The following is a 20,722-nucleotide window of genomic DNA, read 5'->3' on the forward strand; positions in this document are numbered from 1 at the left end:
TTCAAAGAGCTCTGCGAAGCAAATTTGTTGAGGAAGTATGTACAGGACCAGCATTTTCATGCCATAACTTGTCACATATCTTGCCATGCCTAGCAGAAAAATTTGTCATACCAGTAGAAAAAGTTATCAGACCTAGCCATGCTTGGTGAAACAAGTCTATATCAAACAGATGCTCTCCATGAGATTTTGCAATTACTCTAAAGTAAGAAACTCCCTATTAATTTGTTTGCATGAAACTTGAATGCCCACGTTCAGGTCTATAACTGAAAGCTTCTTCACTCATTTTCAAGGTTATCTACTATTCTTTTCAGTCCAGTACATAAGCTGTCCCAGAAGGACCTTGACAATTCTAGGATCAAACACCTTAATTCTTGCTGTGAACCACATGAGAGGATGAGTGACAAATGACCATTGCCATGCTTTCTCATTGGATTGGCGGATCCAAAGTTGCATGGCTACTTAATGGTTATGAATCCCACTTCTTTCAAACTCTGCAAGAAGGTAACCATCCGTATAAGTGATAATATGATGGATAAGAATGTCAAGGACAAAACTATAGCTCCATCTGAGGTATCACCATCGGTAAGGTCTTCTAGTATAGAGCCTACCAAGAAGGAGGATAAAGAGTCCAAGGAGTTAGATATGGGCGAGTTGACCTCTAGTCTATTGAATTAGCTGGGCTAGTAGTGAAAGGTAGGGACCTCCAATGAAGCACCGAGTAACCCCCACTTATTCCCGAGGAGACAATGTGTGGTGTTGGGTATGCAACGACATTTCACCCCTCAAATGAGTGCCCCTGCCTCAGAGTAAGGTAAGACCTCTACTGTGCACACTTTTATAGATGGGGGAACCACAATATCTCTCAGTGCCGATGCATGGGGGAACCGCGATACCTCTCAATGCTGAAGGTGATCTACCAGTCGAGGACCCAATTGGCCCTAACGACCCCACCCAACCCAATGAATGTGCAAGGAGACCCTTTAGCCAATCCAAGGCAATATAGGGCACAACATGCTCCATTACCACCACCCATATTATGTTCACAACTGCCCCCACCTCATATAACTCCAATCAACCAAGTATTGGTGGAAGAACTACCTAATGATTGGGAAGAGCCGGAGCATGTTCATGGACATCCCGACTATCATCCTTATGAGGAGGGAAGTGGCATCATAAGCCACTACCTCTTGCATGAGGATCAGCATGTTCCAGTATATCAGATAGTTCTCGTGGCCGCGAGGGCAAGAGACATGAATTCTTTGGCGTGAAGGCCCCCTGATCCAATGTTATACACATCAAGGTCCACACCGGGTAAGCAAATGCCCATATAAGGGTGTACCAAACACCCATGTGTCATGTTTTAAATGCCAAGGGCCGTACTTTTTAAAGGATTGCTCATATAGGGATCTTACCCCTGTGGTCCCCCCCACAACAGGTTCCACGCCCTTGTGTACTGGTTGTGGAATGGAGCATTTATTTAAGGATTGTCCCCTATGTAAGGAGACTAGTGACTCCGACCACCCCGCTCAAGAGCACTAGCAGCAATTTACTAAGCATTGAACAAGTTCAAGTAGCAGCAATGCCCTTGAAGGTCATCACAAGGATGCAAACAAAGGCCCTAGGCAAGGAAATGAAGAAGCAAGCAAGGAAAGATAGGACTCCCACATCTCAAATTCCCGAGTCACCCCAGCCCCCGCAGACCAAGTCCAAGAAGGTCACCAAGGTGGGCAAAGGAATGAATCAAGTGCTTATCCAAGATGGTTCAGATGAGCAGACAACCATCCTCACCACCTCCTCTACATTCAGATGAGCCCCTTCTCAGGACGATCCTAGTGTGCCCCCATATTTGGAGGTAAACAATTCAGTGCAAGCCCAAGGCCTCCATCTCCACCTTCTTATAAGGGAGCATATCCGGACCAACCTTAGAGAACAATGCTTAATAGACACTCAGAACTTGGTATAGGAATGCCAAGAGATATTTGAGCATAGTCTTAAAGTCAACAGAAGGTCGGATACCATCCACCTAGACCACCTAACTACTCATAGGGGGAAAAGGCACTTAGGGTGCCAAAGAGTGGAAGAAGAGAAGCCACCCAGCTCCGGTAACTCAAAGGTTATGGACTTGATGCAACGGATGCTTCAAGAGGACCTAGTGCTGCAAAACCTAAGAGAGGAGAAAGACCTCTACGGCTTTGAGGATCCACTGTCGATGGGGAGGGAGACCTCTTAGGAACCACATGATATTGCCGAGTTAGCGGCCTTCCTCTCCACAGAGGTCAGATGCCAACTGCATCCTTGTTAAGGGGGAATCCTATCCTTCGACGAGACCTCTCAAACTAGATGAACAGGACAAGGTCTTCCAACACCGAAGACAAGCAACCACAGGAGGAGGGTTGGAAGCTACCTAATGTCCCCATCAATCAGTTAGGCCAGTACTTCAAAGGTGATGACACTAAATGCAGCTATCCCCATAACCTATCAGAACCAAAAGGTTGATGCCATCCTAGATGGGGGAGCTGGTGTGAGTGTCTGCACCAAAGAATGTTTGGAGATGTGGGGAAAGCATGCCCTCAAGTGAACCCATGTGGTAGTAAAGCTAGCCAATGGTAGAACTGCTGAACCCTTGGGAGTTCTCACCGGTATTAACATTACGGTGTTTGGCTTCACATACCCCATCCAATTTGTGGTTATGGACTTCACCCAACATCCCGCATCCTAGGTAGCTCCTTCCTGCTGTCCGGACTCGTACATAATTGGTGCACGGACAACATCTATTTACATCATGAGGAGCAAATTGTGCAAGTGGACCTACGCACATACAAGTCCCACCCACTGTCAGGCCACCTATTTGCTGTGGAATCCGACACAACGGACAAGACCGCATCCTTGAAACTATTCCAAACTTGTGAGAGAGAAGACGATGAGAAGGAGGTAGATGAGTTTTGGTATGCCGCTCTCCCCGAGCCAAAGTTCTCTCAGAATTGGATGCACATTCTGGTAAACATTGACATCTAAGAAAGAATAGGGTTCAAAATAACAACCCCTAAGAGTGAAGAGTTGAATACGGTGGTGCCCCTTAGGATGTTTAACATGCTCAAACCCTACGAGGGGTAGTAACGGTCAAATCAAACCTCCATTGGCTAACATATGTGGATGCCCCTCTTTCCCACCATGAGTTTTCCTCCAATTGGGGATCTCAATTGAGTATAATTACCTCTCCAGTTGGCTCCATGAGTACCATGAAGGTACCATGGAAGAGCCCCCTTTAGGTCCAAAGCTCTGAAGATCCAAAAGCCCGAAGGCTTCCACCAGGGGCAAGGGGGAAGCCACCCAAAAGGGAGTGGAGGAGGAGAATGAAGAGAAGGAGGACCTACAAGACAAGTACCTTCTCATTTTAATGCCTACATGATAGAGGACCACAAAATCTTATACCAGTAGGCCAAGAGAACCCAGGAAGTAGGCTGCTTCCAAGGATATGATAGCCTAGTCAAAGTTAAGGAAGTAAACCTGGTGCTAGAAGGGGCAGAGCCACAACCGGTATACATAGCAGATGACCTCACCCCCAACGAGGAGAATGCCTTCATTGCCCTCCTTTGAGAGTACAAGGACTGCATGGCTTGGAAATATATAGACATGAAGGGTGTGCCTGCTGAAGTCGTGCAGTAAAATATACCCATGATAGATGATGTCAGGCCAGTGCGATAGCGTCCCTATCCTATGAATCCCAAATATACGTGAGGGAGGAGATCCAAAAACTCATAGATGTGGGATTCATCTATGGCGATAGAGCATACAGACTGAGTGTCACCCATCGTGATAGTCTTGAAGAATAATAAAAAGATCCAAGAATGTGTAGACTTGAAAAAGGTCAATGTTGCTACAAGGCGTGACCACTACCCATTGCCTTTCACAGAGCATGTTCTAGAAAGAGTAGCCAGGAAGGAAGCTTACAACTTCCTAGATGGGTTTTTGGGGTACAATTAAGTATCCATCGCCCCAGAAGATCAACATAAAACTACATTTGCTACAGAGTGGGGTGTGTATGCGGCCAAGGTGATGATATTTGGGCTCACCAACCTGCCCGCCACATTTCAGCGGCTAATGATCACCACCTTCAAGGTTTACCTAAGAGACTTTGTAGAAGTCTTCCTCGATGACTTGTGCATGAATTCGAGATCAGATGATCATCTGAAATACTTGAAGCTAGTCCTTAAGAGGTGCAGGTTGTACCGGATGTCCCTAAATCCTCTCAAGTGTCAATTTTGGGTCAAACACAGCATGATCCTCGGTCAGATAGGGTCCAAGAATGGCATCTCCATGGATTACGATAAGATCAAGCTCATTCTAGAGTTATCTCCCCCCATGAATGCCAAGGGAGTACAGTAGTTTACATGCCATGTAGATTACTATTGAAGATTCATTTTGTTCTACGCAAACATAATTGGCCAGTGTACAAGTTGTGAGTAGTCTTTGAGTGGACCGAGGAATGTCAAAAATCCTTCGAAGCCCTGAAGCTAGCTCTAGCCACATCAACAATATTGTGGGCCCCATACTGAAATCTAATATTCCATGTCCACATCTTGAACTTTGCCATCGGATGTGTGTTAGAGCCCAACCAAGGGAGTACAACTTGGACTACTACCTAGTGAACTTTGCCAGCCGGCAATTAAACGATGTCAAGGTTAATTACACTACAATAAAGAGGGAAGGCCTGGCCATGGTCTATGCAGTTAAAAAGTTCATGCATTACTTGCTCCCCAACAAGTTTGTCTTTTTTGTTGATCATCAAGCACTACTATACTTGGTTAACAAGCCCTACATGATAGGATGCGTAACAAGGTGGATGTTGATCCTCCTGGAGTTCCAACTTCACAATCGCGGTGCGTAAAGTAAACACCCACATCCTAGCAGACCACCTCTCGAGGATTCGCAATAGGGAAGCTCCAACGGGAGTCGAGGATGACCTCCTAGATGCTCTCCTATTTCTCATTGACATAATTCCAAAATGGGCAATCGAAATAGGTCACTCCCTGGCAAACGGGTTACCCTTGGAAAAACCCTCGAGGGACAGAGCCTGCAAACTCATTAAAGACATAACATTGCACCAGCTAATTGCAAGCCAACTCTACCACATGGGCAAGGATGGCATCATGTGTAGGCATGTGTGAAAACACGAATATATTGACGTGCTCAAAGAACCCCATTTAGGGATAGCAGGTGGTCACTTTGTCGATGCTGACATTACGGCACGTAAGGTGTTATAGGTAGGCCAACTCTCTTTGGAGATGCAGCTGAGTTTATCAAGCGATGCAATCCCTGCCAAAGAATGAAAATCCCACATAAAGCAGATATGATGCCCCTAACGGGAATAGTAACTCATCAGCCTTTTGAGAAATGGGGCATAGATTTTATTGGTCCCATAAGCCCTGCAGCTAAAGGAACAGGGACCAGATACATTATCCTGGCCACATATTATTTCACCAATTTGAAATGGGTAGAGGGACAAGCCACAAGGAAAGCTGATGCGTGGTCCACATCTAAGTTTTTATATGAACAAGTCATTGCACGGTTTGGGTGTCCCTTGGAATTAGTCAGCAATCGAGGAACTCATTTCCTCAATGAAACCATAGAGATCCTAACTAACGAATTTATGATCATACATAGGAAATCAATGCCATACTATCCCAAGGCAAACGGCATGGCCAAAAGCTTGAATAAAACATGTTGCATGAATATAACTTGCACAATCAAAGCCATTTGTACCAACTAGGAGCACAAGCTCATCGCAGCATTGTGTGCCTACCGAACATCTTACAAAGTAGCAACGAACTACACCCCCTTCAGCTTAGGTCCTATCGATAGATCCAAGCTCTTCAGGACATCCTCGCACAGGAACGATCCCTCATTGTCGTTTTGCAAGTCAAAAATGAACAGCTTTGCACCTCTAGACACCCAGAGGAGTCCACGTTGGAAGACAAGGAGTAGCAAGAGTTCACAATGTATAGGGAGGTCTCTGCACAACTTGCCAGCTACACATTATCCCCATGCAACATCCCCCAAACACTTCAGATGCACTTCGACACCCTCCGCACACAGAACCTCATCTTCCACATCAATCTCACCACCCCTCTCCCACCCAACCATCGTCCACTGCAATCCCGACCACTGCTGCCCCATCCTCGCCATGTCCTACTTCTCCCTTGAGCTTCAGCCTTCCAGCCTCTCCCTAATCTTCCCCTCCAATTTTCAAGCCTTAGCCGCCCATCCCCTTCTCTTGAACTTCCAGGTTGGTGTTGAGTAATCACTGAGTCCACCAATTAATTATCCACATGACAATGACGTGATGCAACTCGCCAAGCCTGATGAATTGAGCCCATGGGTCTGTACTCCCGAAAGCATCCAAGCCGACATCGATTGGATGCAGACCTATGGCCAGGCTTCAGTTGTTCAAACTCAAGAGCATTTAACTACCTATCGTTCCACAACCTACCACCCCCTAGGCATCATTGGACTCACTCGAGTCCTTGGTTAGCAATTTTGAAACCATTCATGTAGCATACCCCAAAGATGTCACCAAGGAGGAAGGGAAGGAAGGCATCTCTGCCTTCAACGATACTGTGCCCCCGCAAAATTCTACACCCAGATCCCACACACCCTTCAAATCCCACCCACCCCCCTAAATAACTTGCCAATCCCATCCTGCCTCCTCTTCCCCACACAAACCTACCCGAATACTTCTCTAATGCCTCCAACACTAGCACCGCACAACAGGGGACTTCCCAGTCCATCTCCTCCAATGCTCATGTCGACCTCCCAAATGAAGCGCTCAATACCTTGCTCCAACCGACAATTCTGGTCCACAAGCTGACCAACCTTTCGCTTGTGGGGAATGCAGAGGAGGAGGAACCCATGCTAAATGTGGATGATGATGTTTCTCCAGCACCCCCCTCCTCACCACTAGAAGATGTAATGACCTACAATCCTTCCCAGACTTACCTGATAGCACCCTCATGGATCACTGGAAGGCAAAACTCGAAGGCTCCTACCTTCACCTATACAAAATCATGGAAGTTTGCCCCCCTCACTACATTTGTCACTCAGTCCTTCAATGGATGGAGGCAAGGCAATCCAAAGTGTACACATGGTAGCTACCACTTAGCCCCAGACACGCCCATTCCCCTCACCAACTCAGACACTGGCCTTCAACCCCAATGGTGCACCCCCTTTTTTAAAAAGGAGCAAGTTTGGCACTACTATCGCAGCACATCCCTCAAGCGGCAAATCCATCCCCTTTATATGCCCATGGAAGGACGATGGACTGGGACTCAATTCTGGGAGCTCCAATAGAAAGATACCAATATCATATATAACTTCTCTAAGTACAACTTCCCCAAGGAAATGACTCAAGAAGGATTTTGCTTTCGCCTTCAGTCATTCAATGATACCTACGGCTTGGTATTCGACCCCACGGTGGTAGCAGCAATGCACTTCAATTACCTTATCCTCCTTCTGCTTCGAGATCTCCCCACCCATAGTCTTCCCATTGACGACAAACTCCACAACCTCAACAACCAAATTGTCCCCAACCTCGGCCCTTGCCAATTCTAAGACTTACGCATGTAACTTCAGGTCCTGCAACCTCCATGGCCATCACATTCGAACATTCGAGGACATGCATGCCACCCACTTCTAGAAGTACCGAGGGGCTTATTTTAGGCGATTTTCCCCACTACAATTGGACCACTATGCAGTACTCCAAATGATTCTCTCCACCCACCTCCTACAACACGGCTAATCCGAGGATGGCTCAGCAACAAGTTGGGGGGGCATGTTAATAGCCATTGAGCATGTTGATGGATCTGACCCACCCAAGTCCTACAGGTTTTGAGCCGCAAATGGCTCAGGATAAAGTCCTATGGGTTTTGAGCCTCATGTCAACAACCATTGAGCATGTTGACGGATGTGACCCCCCCAATTCCTATGGATTTTCAGCCGCAAATGGCTCAGGATTGAGAAAGTCCTATGGGTTTTGAGCCTCAAATGACTCATGACCAAGGTAGTCGTCGGGATCGCCCAAATTAGCAAGGATAACACAAGAGCCATTTGAAGACAGAGGGAAGGTTATGAGACTCAGCATATGCTCAGGATTGAGGAAGTCCTATGGGTTTTGAGCCTCAAATGACTCATGACCAAGGTAGTCGTCAGGATCGCCCAAATTGGCAAGGATAACACAAGAGCCATTTGAAGACAGAGGGAAGGTTATGAGACTTAGCATATGCTCAGGATTGAGGAAGTCCTATGGGTTTTGGGCCTCAAATGACTCATGACCAAGGTAGTCGTCGGGATCGCCCAAATTGGCAAGGATAACACAAGAGCCATTTGAAGACAGAGGGAAGGTTATGAGACTCAGCATATGCCTTGGCCATATGGGCTCAAGTGGTTGTAACAAGTGAGAGAGAGAGAGAGAGAGAGAGAGTGAGTGAGTGAGAGAGAGTGGTATAAGGAATAGGGTTGGCCCTCCCTTCACAAGGTGACTTGTATAAAAGGCCAAATGGTTGACTTTGGTCTTCATTGTTGTATGCAACTTTTGAGAAATACAAGCTCTCTTCTTGCTCATGTGTTGAGATTGAGGTTTGCTTGCTCTCCTTGTTTGCTTTTGGTGATTGCCATGATCCCCCTTCACCTTCTTCTCCTTATCCCTCCCCTTCAATTCTTCCCTTCCCCTACTCTTGCTCTTTCTCTCCCCCTTCTTCTAAGTGGAAACCCCATTGCAACAATCCGATAGGCACTCGAGTGACACGAGTGAAGGCTTCGCTACGCAATGCTCCCACAAGGAGTTGCACAGGAGTGAGGAGCTCCATCGGCACACTTCCAACATCCCCATGACACGTGTGTCTCCATCAGACAACACAATCCATTTAATGCTTTCTTGACTAAAAATTATCTCAAATTTGACACCATACAAATAGTGCCTCCATTTATGGAAAGCACAGACTATAGCATATAATTCCTTCTCATATGCCAAGTAATTCCCATGGGCACGTCTGTGGTCAACCCTTTCCACTCCAACAACAAAATCATTGGTGTCTATTTTAACCATGAATGGTTCATTGGCATCCACTACCTTTAAGATAGGGCTAGATGCTATAGCCACGTTTCACCCCATTTGAAGGTACTTTCCTTCCCTATAAGTTGGTCTATCATTGGAACATCAATTTTAGCCTAACCTTGAATGAACTTCCTATAAAATCTTGTTAAACCTAATAATGTCTATAATTCTTGTAGGTTTGTCAGTGGTGGCCATTCCAATATGAACCTTACCTTTTCAGGATCCATACGGCGGATCCCTCCTTGGGATATAATATGTCCCAAGTACTTCACTCCTTTTGCAAAGAATTAACATTTAGATTCTTTTGCCAAAAGATAGTTATCTCTAAGCAGTTGGAGCAATTTCCTCAAATGTTCCAGATGCTTTTTTTAGGTTTTACTATAGATGAGGATATCATACTATAGAAAATTTTCCTAAAGTGTGTGTTCATAAGTGTTATAAAAGTTATTGGAGCATTAGTTAGCCAAACGGCATTACTTTGAGCTAATATTGTCTGTACCTAGTATGAAATGATGTCTTAGGGACATCCTCTTCTCTAATTCGCCATTGGTGATATTTTGATCTTAAGTCAATGTGGTAAAATATTTTCCCTTGCTTCAAATGTTTGGGCAAAGGTCATGCTACTTGGAACTACCCTAGAAACAAATAGGTGGGAGCTAAATCCCCAAATAAACCTTCATAAAAACAAGTACATGCAGTGCAGGTGTTGCCTCTTAATGGTACTTAAAAGTACACTGAGTAGAGTTAATCTTGAGGACAACACCCAGGTGTGTTGTCTATCACCTTGGCAATGTGGCAGCCCACCTTTGGTCCTGACGATTCAACAAGGATGCATGGAAAAATTAAGGGACAAAAAGTAAGAGTTATGGTCGATGATAGCGCAACATATAATTTCTTAAACTATTCATTAGTCAAAAGATTGAAGTTGCCATAGAGTTCAAGTTCCAAAAAATATGTGGTCTCTCTAGCAAAGGGCAGTGATAAAAAGGTTGGGACACCATGATTCATGGTGTAGAGGTGGACATTCAAGGCTATCAAGATGCCTTGGATTTCTAAATTATACATCTCGATTGAATAAATGTTCTTCTTACACTCTTTCTTACTAGAGGCAACATAAAGTCACATATCTATTGGACCCATTGCATATATTCAAAAATGTGTCAAAATGCTTGTGGAGACATATGATTGGGAAGAGAGATAACCCAAAGGCACGAGCTAACTTGAAAGTGATGAAAACGAGCCTTTTGGCCAAAACAAAACTGTGCCGGTAGGTGACTTTACCAAAGGCACCATGGGTATTGGAAAAAGCAGAAGAGACCTAGGTTGAGAGCGTTATCGCAATTATGAAAACCTCAATTGCGTACATGCATAACTTAAAGGATGCCTTTACTTCAAATGGCATAAAATGATTCAAGTAACATTATTTCCACTTGAGTTCGACCCATTTTTAACTCTTGTTTCAATTTTACTGACATATCATTGTTTCAATAGTATGTACTTCCAATTGCTTTGCAGGGATGTAGCACTAAAGATGCATTAAAGGCCATCAACAAACTCAATGTATTTGTAAGGTATGTTAGATGGTTTGCAAATTCATGTCTAATTAAGGAGAATCCATTACCTTTACAATACCCTTTGTTCAATGCAATGTGGGCATATGGTAATCACTACCGAGTAGAAAAAATTGATGTAAGGCGCAACATCTTTGATCAAGGAGTCATGGCCAATTTTTTGCAAGATAGTAGAGCTAGTGCAAGGGATACAAATCTCATCACGGGACAAATGTATTATGCTGGAACCATACAAGATATTTTGCAAAGTGAATTTTAGAAAATTCAAAGTATTCATATTTGATGTGAAATTGTTCAAAGTTGTCTGCAGAGGTGCTGAAGCTACAAACAAGAAGGATCCAAGTGGGTTTTTTGCCATTGACTCAACAAAAATTTGGGATGACCTTAGTGACTCATTCGTGCTACCCATGCACTGCAAGCAAATAAGCATTTTCTTATATATATATATCATTTGCCCTTCAACTTCATTAAAGCTTATATGAACATATCATGGTTTTTTGTTTTGGGTGGTGTTTCAACCCGATTGCATGGACAACCAATGGTGCTTTGTGATTCAAGTTGCAACTAGAAACCGACATGTATTTGAAGATGTGAAAGTAGAGAAGGAAATGGAAAAACATGAAATAGATGGGTTGGAAGCTAGTGCTTCCAAATCACCTTCTACAAGAGTTTTGGAAAGTGAAGATAGTTTGAGTTCCTTGGAGGATTTCTCATATGTTAACTTTGGAGACCTCGATCTATGTGCTAAAGATGTGTGAGACCTGGCCACGGATGATTGAGAGGATGAGCATCAATATCACAATGTAGATTTGGGTGACGCTTTAATTGATTAAAAGATGGGGAACAACTTTCTTAAAATATACTTTTGGTTGTGAAAACATTTGAATTTGATTTAATTTTTGCAAGCCCTTTTGGGCTCAAAATTTATCCAAAATGGTGGGAAAAAAAGACAAATAATCATGGAGAGAGAGAGAGAGAGAGTAAAAAAAAAAATCAAAGAACTTTCCTTTAGCCCAAATTGGCATCTAGAGGAGGGCGCCGGCGCCCTCCTCTAGATGCCAGTTTGGGCTAAAAACAATTTCACAACTTTTGCTAGAAATACTGGCGCCCTCCTCTGGACGCCAGTTTGGGCTAAAAACAATTTCACAACTTTTGCTAGAAATATCCAAATTTAGTCATGTTTGGTATCAAAATGATCAAAACACATCAAATGATCTCATTTCTCTTGTTAGTTACATGAAATTCTAACTCTGGTGTGATTCTATGCATGCTAGCTCTCCTTTAGAAGCCCTTTTGGCCTGAAAAATTTACCCAAAATGGTGGGGGAAAAAGACAAATTATCATGGTAAAAAAGTTAGGGGGGGGAAGAGAGAGAGAGAGAGAGAGAGAGAGAACCACAGTGCAAGCATGAGAGAGGGGATATAGAGAGATATGATAGAGTTACGCAGAGAGAGAGAGAGAGAGAGAGAACCACAAGCATGAGAGAGGGGATATAGAGAGATATGATAGAGTTACACGTAGATGGAGATAGAGGGTCTATACATAGGATGAGAGAGAGAGAGAGAGAGAGAGAGAGAGAGAGAGAGAGAGAGTATTGGAACCTCAAGTGGATGAAATTGGGAAGCTATAAAAATGAGATACAGGGCATTGTGCTTATAAATTGTGTACCATATAAGCTTGTTGAGGATGTGTGTGTGTGTGCGCGCGCGTGTGTGTGTGTGTGAGAGAGAGAGAGAGAGAGAGAGAGAGAGAGAGAGGGGGGGGGGGAGAGATGTGACAAAGTTAGACATAGACGAAGATAGAGGGTTGCAATGAGGAGAAGAAGGACGAAGACAGAAAAGAGACAAAAAGAATATTGTGTGTGTGTGTGTGTGTGAGAGAGAGAGAGAGAGAGATGTGACAGAGTTAGACATAGATGGAGATAAAGGGTTGCATTGAGGACAAGTAGGAAGAAGAGAGAAAAGAGACAAAAAGAATATTGTGTGTGTGTGTGTGTGTGTGTGTGCGTGCGTGCGAGAGAGAGAGAGAGAGAGAGAGAGAGAGAGAGAGAGATGTCATAAGTGGAACAAAACATGTTAGTTGCAAAAAAAAACTCGCTTGTTGCCCCCCTCCCCCTCATAAATAGAAGGGAGAGAGCAATACCCCTTATGTAACCTTTTTTTTTTTTTGGCGAAAAAATAACAACTTTATTAAAGTAGTATAAAAGATTAAAAAAAGAAATTACAGTTGTGACAATTCTCGAACTGCTAGCGCTCCTCTTCTATAAGTACAAAATTTCCTTATGCCCAGAGTCTGGCTAAGGCTTTACAAGCTTCGTCCTTGTAGCCAAAAGATACCAACATCCTTTGAATCTCCTCCATGTAGCTTGCTATCGGTATTCTTCCCCGTGGCAGCCGTTGGAAGGCTCTTCCATTTCTAAACTTCCATATGAGAGAAAGTATGGCAGCCCTCAATGGAAGGTAAGTTTGTTATGCTTCCCTCTGTCTCCAAGGAGCGTTGTTCTCCATTGGAACTTGATGTCCACCTTCAAGCTAAACAGTTTCTTCTCCATTGCCGTCCATAGTTCCCTAGAGATGGGACACTCCCATAACAGGTGCATATGTGTTTCTCTAAATCTAGAGTGGGCACTCCAGATGTATGCGGGGGTTCCATTTTGAGAGCTGCACTCTTACCGGCAATTTACCTATTGCTATCCTCCATAGTAGCACGTTAAGTCTGTAGGAATGAGTGGCATCCCACACTCTACTTAGTCTAGCCACCCATCTGTTAGTCCCATCTTGCGAGGCATGGAATTTCCATTGCCTACGAGCTACTAGTGCACCTGTTGCTTCCTTCACAGTCATAAAGTCCTTGCAGGTCATTCGATTGAAAGGCTTGCCTGTGGGGCTGATGAATCCCTTGAAATCCCGTGTCTCTCTCAACAGATTGCTCGTCGGCCAATTGGTGTTGATCCTTTGGATAGTGCTGTCTACTAACTATTTTTCTCTGTTGCTGAGGTCGAATTCCTCAGTGATCTGTTCAAGCCTCTTCCACGTGTTTCCACCTGGGTCCCAAATCTATCTGTATGTTTCGAGACCCTTCTTTGAGATCCGCATAGCTAGTCTAGGATTCTCATGAATTACTGCGGGGCCATTTGAGAGAGACCAATCTGCTACCCATAGAGATCTGCCAAGTGACGCATCTTCGTATAGATTGCGTAGGCCGGTCCAGGTGACTCCTCTCATCTTCATCTTCCATATCTGAAGAAGCTTGGATGGTAATTCCGACTAAGGTATTTTGACCTTCGTGTCCGAAAGGACAATGTCCTGCCACGATGCTCTTACACCCTTTGGTGCATTCCGAATGATCAGTGCTCGTGCTATCTGTGCCCAAGGTTGTTCACTGCCTAGCTGGAGCAATGTTTTCGCACATAGTGTTTCGTTCTTAGTCTACATGCTTGTCAGACCTAATCCTCCTCCTTTGGGAGAGAAGAACAGCTTCGCTTTGAATGCCTGCCATCTTCCTTCCCATACCATATCCATGATGCATTTGTCCACCTCTTTTAGGCATGCGTTCGAGAAGGGGAGCATTGACAGCACATAGACCATCAGGGATTCTAGTACGTGCTTTGCCACTGTTAGTATTCCTGTAAAGTGGAGTTGCTTACCTTTCCACTGGTCAAATTAGACACTTATCTTTTGGAGGGCCTAGTCGAACTTTCTTCTTAGGGTGATCTCTACCCCTAAAGGGCATCCCAAGTATTTAATGACCTACCCAGGTGGCACCCAATTCAACAGTACCCTGTTTGTCCAATCCGGTCTTGGTCCCCAAGCAAGCCACAGTGCTTCAGTCTTGTTGTTGTTGACTCTCGAATCTGATAAGACAACAAATTCATTGAATATCTCCATAAACCTGCATACGTTTATTTTGGAGGCTTCTAAGACGATTGTGTTGTCGTCTACAAAGAACTGGGTGCAGAAGTTAGAGTTCTTCTCCCGGTAGGATCATGCCCTTGAATAGTCTAGCTGACAAAGCAGGGGTTCCGTAGTTACAGCAAACAACAGAGGGGCTAGCGGGCATCCCTGCCTTACTGATCTCTGCAGTTTGAACTTTTGATAGTGGTAGCCATTGACTGAGATGGTTGCCCATGCATTTGTTAACAACATTTTGGTGAGTCTATAGAACCCTGCCCCAAGCTCGAGTGCATTATGAAGTCCAAGCTTACTCTGTCGTATGCCTTCTCCAGGTCCATGTTCAGCATAACATAGCTTTCTCTGCTTCCCATTGCATAGTCGAGTGTCAGTGTGGCATTTGGAACTGCATCTTTGATATTCCTACCGGCCACAAATCCGTATTGAGAAGGGTGGATTGGTCTGCTCAAGAGGTGTTTGATCTGATTTGCAAGTAATTTAGCTAGAATCTTGTAAATGGTGTTTAGCATTGTGAGTGGCCTCCAGTGGTGGGGCGGAGCTTGTTGCGGAGAGAGAGAGAGAGAGAGAGAGAGAGAGACTTCGAAAGCCCCCCAAACAAAAAAACACACACTCTCTCTCTCTCTCTCTCTCTCTTTTTTCAGGTGCTGAATTCAGCAGCAGAGCAGCAGCAGCAGCAGCAGCGCCGGCTTTCGATTTTGCAAACGCCTCACGATTTTGGACGGCTTGGATCTTCCCTTTTTCTCGTGGACGCTACTCGTCCAATCGATTTGTCACACACACTTGCAACAACAGCACCAGCATCATCCTCATCATCATCATCGTCCTGTCCAACAACAACAACAACAACAACAACAACAACAAGCAGCCTTTCTTTTGCACTCCCTCTCAGGTACCCTCCCCTCTTTCCCACCCAAACCTCTCCTCTCGAGTCTCGTATGTCTAATGGGCTCTCCCTTCTTCTCCCTTTCCCCCTGCCCAGCTCCCTCCCATGGCGGACGCCTCTAGCCCCTGTAGCCAAGACAGCCCCGCCTCCGAGGATCGTGGCGCTAGCCATGGTGGTGGTGGTGGTGGTGGCTCTGCGGGCGATCGTGAGCTCTCCGCCGTCCGTGAGCAGGACCGTTTCCTCCCCATTGCCAACATTAGTCGAATAATGAAGCGCGTGCTCCCTGCGAACGCCAAGATTGCCAAGGACGCCAAAGACACTGTGCAGGAGTGCGTCTCAGAGTTCATTAGCTTCATTACCAGCGAGTATCCCTTGTTGCTCTGCTTTCGCTTTAGCGAGGCGAATCGATTAAACTTCCTTACTCATGGACTCGACATCTTGTGTTGATTCAAACTAATTTGAGGCATCGAGATATTCTTTAACGACTAGACGCAGAGCAAGTGACAAATGTCAGAGGGAAAAGCGTAAAACGATCAACGGAGACGACCTATTGTGGGCTATGAGCACGCTAGGTTTCGAAGATTATGTTGAACCATTAAAGCTGTATCTTCAAAGGTTCAGAGAGGTACTGAAGTTTTTTGATGTCTTGCAACTTATGCCTTCTTAAGGATTGTGACTTTTGACATGTCTGACTTAAAGGTTTAAAGTCCGTTGCAGCTGTTGTTTGTTCTTTCAATGCTGACGAACTGGTTCTCTTTCTTTGGTGGCTCTGACTATGCAAATATGATTACGTCCAAATCAGTTGGAGGTGAGACATTTTCTACCTTCCCGCCATATACTTGCTTTTATTAAATCTCTGCACCCGGGAGGCTGCCTTGTAAGTTATTTTTTTAGTGAAAATTTATTATGTTTGAGTCTAACGTAAGTATCACATGGCCGAGCAGGGTGACAATAGAGTGCCTCTTGGGAACAGAAGTGGGTCTGAGGCTCCCCTTATGTGGGATGCGAGTGGCTCAGCAAGTGTGTCCAATATTCAGGTAATTGATGTTTTCTTTGCATTAGTAGCGGTAAACTCTCAGTGTTTCTTGATAACGGAAGTTGGCATCGTGTCGTGTCCTTCCGTGAGCTTTGCATGTGAATAATGCTCCCTCCTTTCCAATAGCAGTGACTCGTGTTACTTCATGTGGAAGGGGAGTCAAGTGGTCAGCTGGTCAGGGACGGAATCTCGGGTCAGCTCTAACTCCTTGCATTCGCATGTCTGTTCATGTCAGCAAGTGGATTTTGTGTATCAGCTTGAGATGATATTCTCACAGGTCTCTGAGAAAGAACCTAAGCTCACTCTTTGTGTGCAATTTAATAGGAATTTGTTTTTACTATTATCTATCTATGCATCATATATGGCAGATATTATGAAATTCAGTAAAGACGATCAAGCACGTGCACCTTAACACATTCTTGCCAGTTGCTTCAAAGCTTTAGACACTAAGGCTACAAACATATTGGGATTATAGGGGCCACATATCCACTTGTAAGGTCCCAAATGAGGACGACATTGGGGAGGTGTACCAGCAGCATGTCTGTGACGAGAGGCCATGTGGGCCCTTCCAAAGGCTGCTATGACTGTATAGGGAGCCTGCCATGTAGGCAGTGTATGGAGATCAGATCTTGCAGAGGGCAGCAAAGCGATATGGAAGCTGCACGGCTGCCTACAGGAAGGAGCCTGGCAGGTGGGTGGAGCAGAGGACCAGGTCAGTAGTAGATGTTTAGGCGGGCCAGTAGGCGCCAGGTGGGTGGAGCAGAGGACCAGGTCAGTAGTAGATGTTTAGGCGGGCCAGTAGGCGCCTGCCACATGGCTACACAGGTCAGCAGTCAGCAGTCTTGATCCGTGTCAGAAGGACAGATGGTTGGGCTGGTAAGAGTACCATGTGGCAGTCTGTCAACCATTACACTGGTTGGCCTAGTCTGTAGATCTGGTCAGGTAAACCCTAGTGTGGGTCATCCAGATCAGCAGGGCTAGGTCATCATTGGGTGGCCTTGGATATTATTCTGTATTAAGTTTTTGCTACGTCCAGAGCAGTACTAAGGTCAGAGATCACCTCATATTTGGGCTGCATCCAGAGAAGCAGGGAAAAAGTGTGCAGTGCCTAACCATTGGGTGGCTGCATTGCAGCGCAGCGAGGAGGTCTGTTGGTGAGGCATCTAAGCATCCCACTGAAGCTCCCTTGGAGCACGCAGGCTGATAATTGATTAAAGGTGCCAGGAGGAGGTAGAAGACAGCTGTTTAGGGTGCCAAGGGTCCAATCTATGTAGTACCTTATCTGCTAGATGATGGCACATTGAGCACTCTTTTGTATCAGGTTTTGTCCATCATTGGAGCAATCTAAATTACATTTACTGTTCTACTCTACCATGCATTGTTCAAGATCTGTGTTTGTATCTATACATGTGTGCACAAAGGAAAAGATTGCGATTTGATTTTAGCATTGTGTGATGCCTGGGCTATGTATCTTTACATTCTTGTGCGATTTGATTTTAGCATTGTGTGATGCCTGGGCTATGTATCTTTACATTCTTGTGCTGCGGAAGTGTTGTCTATTGCAAGCAACCTTCGAACAAGCATTGGCTTTGGTCAATCGAATGAATTTCAAGGACTTCCATTGATGTCCTGACCAACACAAATGATGCTGCTCCCCTGAACCAAGTAGTCCTTTTTTGTGCTGTGGTTACTGTGACACATCAACAAACTTCCAACCAACTTCCTCTGGCTCAGGAAACTCTGCTTTGTTGAGGTTATCTGGCTATCCTTGAGCAGAAGTGGCCTCCAAGTTGGTCCGAGAGAGCCAGGAGCAGGGTTGGCAGACTGGTTGGGCTAGTCTGCTGACTGGGTTGGACATTTTTGGGGGCTTCGCCGCTTCCAGCCCTATAATAAGGGCCTAAGCCCTGGGCATTATTATTCACTCTTTGTGCCTCACAGAAGGCTGCCTAGGAGAGCAGCTGGGAGGCTAGCACCCATGAAGACTTTGTATAAATGGATGCTCAAATATGTGTGGGTGTGTGGATTTGTATGTGTGAGAGCATATTTTTATACTATTGTCTACACCCATTGTTGGGTGCTGATGACTGGGGATGTCATAGTAGCTAGTCCTTGCTATGCATGATGGAGTTTATGGTTTTCAACCTTGTGAGTGACTATCATGAGATTGAAACTGCACTATGTTGTGTTTTTAGAGGATGAGTATGGGAATGTTCCTGGATTCATCTAGGTATAAGCTAGCACCCACAGTGGGTGAGCCTCACATTGCGCGTTAGTCTAGAGTAGCAGAGGCCATACAATGGGTAGTCCATCCTCTAAATCATCTGAAGGGTGAAGAGCAATATACCATAGGGACATGGAAATTAAGGAACTCGAGCAAACAGAGCCTCCATTGTCTGTCCGTCGGGGCAGCAAAGGAGGTCTGTTTGCAGGGCATCATTATGCAGCCTACTGAAGCTCTAGGAGAGCACGCAGGCTGACTGTTTTGAAGGTGTCACGAGGAGGTAGGAGAACAATTTTGTAGTTATGGGGGTCCACATCTAGGCAGCATCTTGCCACTAGATGGTGGCACACTGTGCACTCCTTTGTGCAAGGTTTTGTCCATCTTTGGAACAATATATATATTGTCTCTACCCAACAGATTCTGGAATCTTTTGAAACCAAGATGCGTGGGTACTCATGAGAACAAGATTTGCTCACTAACTTGTTTTTATTTTTATTTTTCTCATTTACTCATCATTTTGTCTAACGTCGCTTTAGTGCCAGCCTTCGCCATGGTTGAGTCTGCCCTTCACCTTAGCACAAAGACTTTGTATAGATGGATGCTCAAGTGTGTGGGTGTGTGGATTTTGCTCTGGAGTACGAGAGGATGTAAGCTCCCTCTTAATCCCACGTGTATCATAGAAATGTTGAAAGTCATGAGAGAGATACTCTCCACCATTGTCAGTCCGTAGGCATTTAAGCGTTCTACCTGACTGATTCTCAACCAAGGCCAGCCATTTCTGAAATACCTGGAACACATCACACTTCCGAGCTATAGCATAAGCCCACACTTTCCTAGTTGCATCATCAATGAATGTCACATAGTATTCAGCCCCGCCTAATGACCGTGTAAGCATGGGACCACATACGTCTGAATGCACCAAATCAACCTTTTTAAACTCTTTCTTTCCCCTTCTTTTATGGGCTGATTTAGTCTGGTTCCCATAGAGACAATGCTCACAAAATTCAAAATCAGAGAAACTCAAATGCGGTACATAACCCAAACGGCATAAGAGTTTCATTCCATTCTGGCTCATGTGCCCCAACCTGCAATGCCACAAAGAAGTGCTTGGCTGCTCGGTTATTGCAACAACATGATCAAATACCCCTGATACATGTAAGGGATACAAAGTCCCACACTTGGCACCCCTGGCCAAAAGCATAGAGCCCTTCTGAATTTTTCAACTCTGAAAGTCAAAAGTGGTGTAAAAACCAGCATCATCTAGCTGACCCATTGAAATAAGACTCTTGGTCAGCTTAGGCACATGTCTCACATGTTTCAAAACAAATGCAGACCCATTTGCAAAAGAAAACTTTATGTCACCTGCTCCCACTATGTCACATGCATAGTCATTTCCAAGATGCACACAACCTGTCTTTCCACTGTCATAAGTGGAGAACCATTCCCTATGGGGAGTAACATGGAATGAAGCACTAGAGTCCAAAATCCAATCCTGGGAATATGCATCATTTGAAGTGGTAAGCAACTCTGCAGATAAACTAGACATGAAGAGAACGTCATTATCACTATCATGTGTGACTGCATTGATCTCCTCGATCTTCACTTTTCCTTTGTCCTCCCTTGGACTCTCTTCCTTTTGATTTGCACCCCAATTTGCATTCTTTTTCTTATCCTTTTGCTCTCTTTTTAGCTTGTAGCAATCCTTTGTCATATGGCCCTTCTTGCCACAGTGGTAACACTCAATGTTCCGTGCCCTGGATTTGCTACGAGACTTCCCTCTTTCTTGGGACTTCTCCCTGAACTGTGATCTGTCCCTTTGCACATTTAAGGCTGCATCTTGCTTGTTGCCGTCCATAGACTTCCGTCTAATCTCCTCGGCTAACAAGCTACCCACAACATCATCAAATTTCAGTACTCCACCAGGTGCAGTGTTACTGACAGCTGTACGGAAGGTATCCCATAAAAGAAATATTGCCTTAGTCTCCGCATCA

General features: G+C 44.9%; 1 protein-coding gene across 4 annotated transcripts in view; it reads left to right on the plus strand.

Annotated features, from left to right (window-relative positions):
- The first annotated feature begins 13,873 nt into the window (after positions 1-13,873).
- LOC147899384 (nuclear transcription factor Y subunit B-1-like) overlaps positions 13,874-20,722 on the plus strand; it is a 28,800-nt gene continuing 21,951 nt past the window's right edge. Inside the window, exons 1-6 of one of the 4 annotated variants that reach the window (XM_087378081.1) lie at positions 13,874-13,890; positions 15,233-15,839; positions 15,970-16,099; positions 16,192-16,282; positions 16,419-16,511; positions 16,640-16,703. In XM_087378081.1, coding sequence (XP_087234207.1) covers positions 15,580-15,839; positions 15,970-16,099; positions 16,192-16,282; positions 16,419-16,423 — 486 coding nt within the window. In that variant the 5' untranslated portion in view covers positions 13,874-13,890; positions 15,233-15,579 and the 3' untranslated portion in view covers positions 16,424-16,511; positions 16,640-16,703. Of the gene's footprint in view, positions 13,891-15,195; positions 15,840-15,969; positions 16,100-16,191; positions 16,283-16,418; positions 16,512-16,636; positions 16,704-20,722 lie in introns of those variants that run through there. The other 3 variants (XM_087378085.1, XM_087378082.1, XM_087378083.1) reach the window with 3 other exon arrangements.

Source organism: Dipteris shenzhenensis, chromosome 8 (assembly GCF_047967505.1).
Source record: "Dipteris shenzhenensis isolate YYH24624 ecotype China chromosome 8, Dip_SZ_1.0, whole genome shotgun sequence".
NCBI classification, from domain to species: domain Eukaryota; kingdom Viridiplantae; phylum Streptophyta; class Polypodiopsida; order Gleicheniales; family Dipteridaceae; genus Dipteris; species Dipteris shenzhenensis.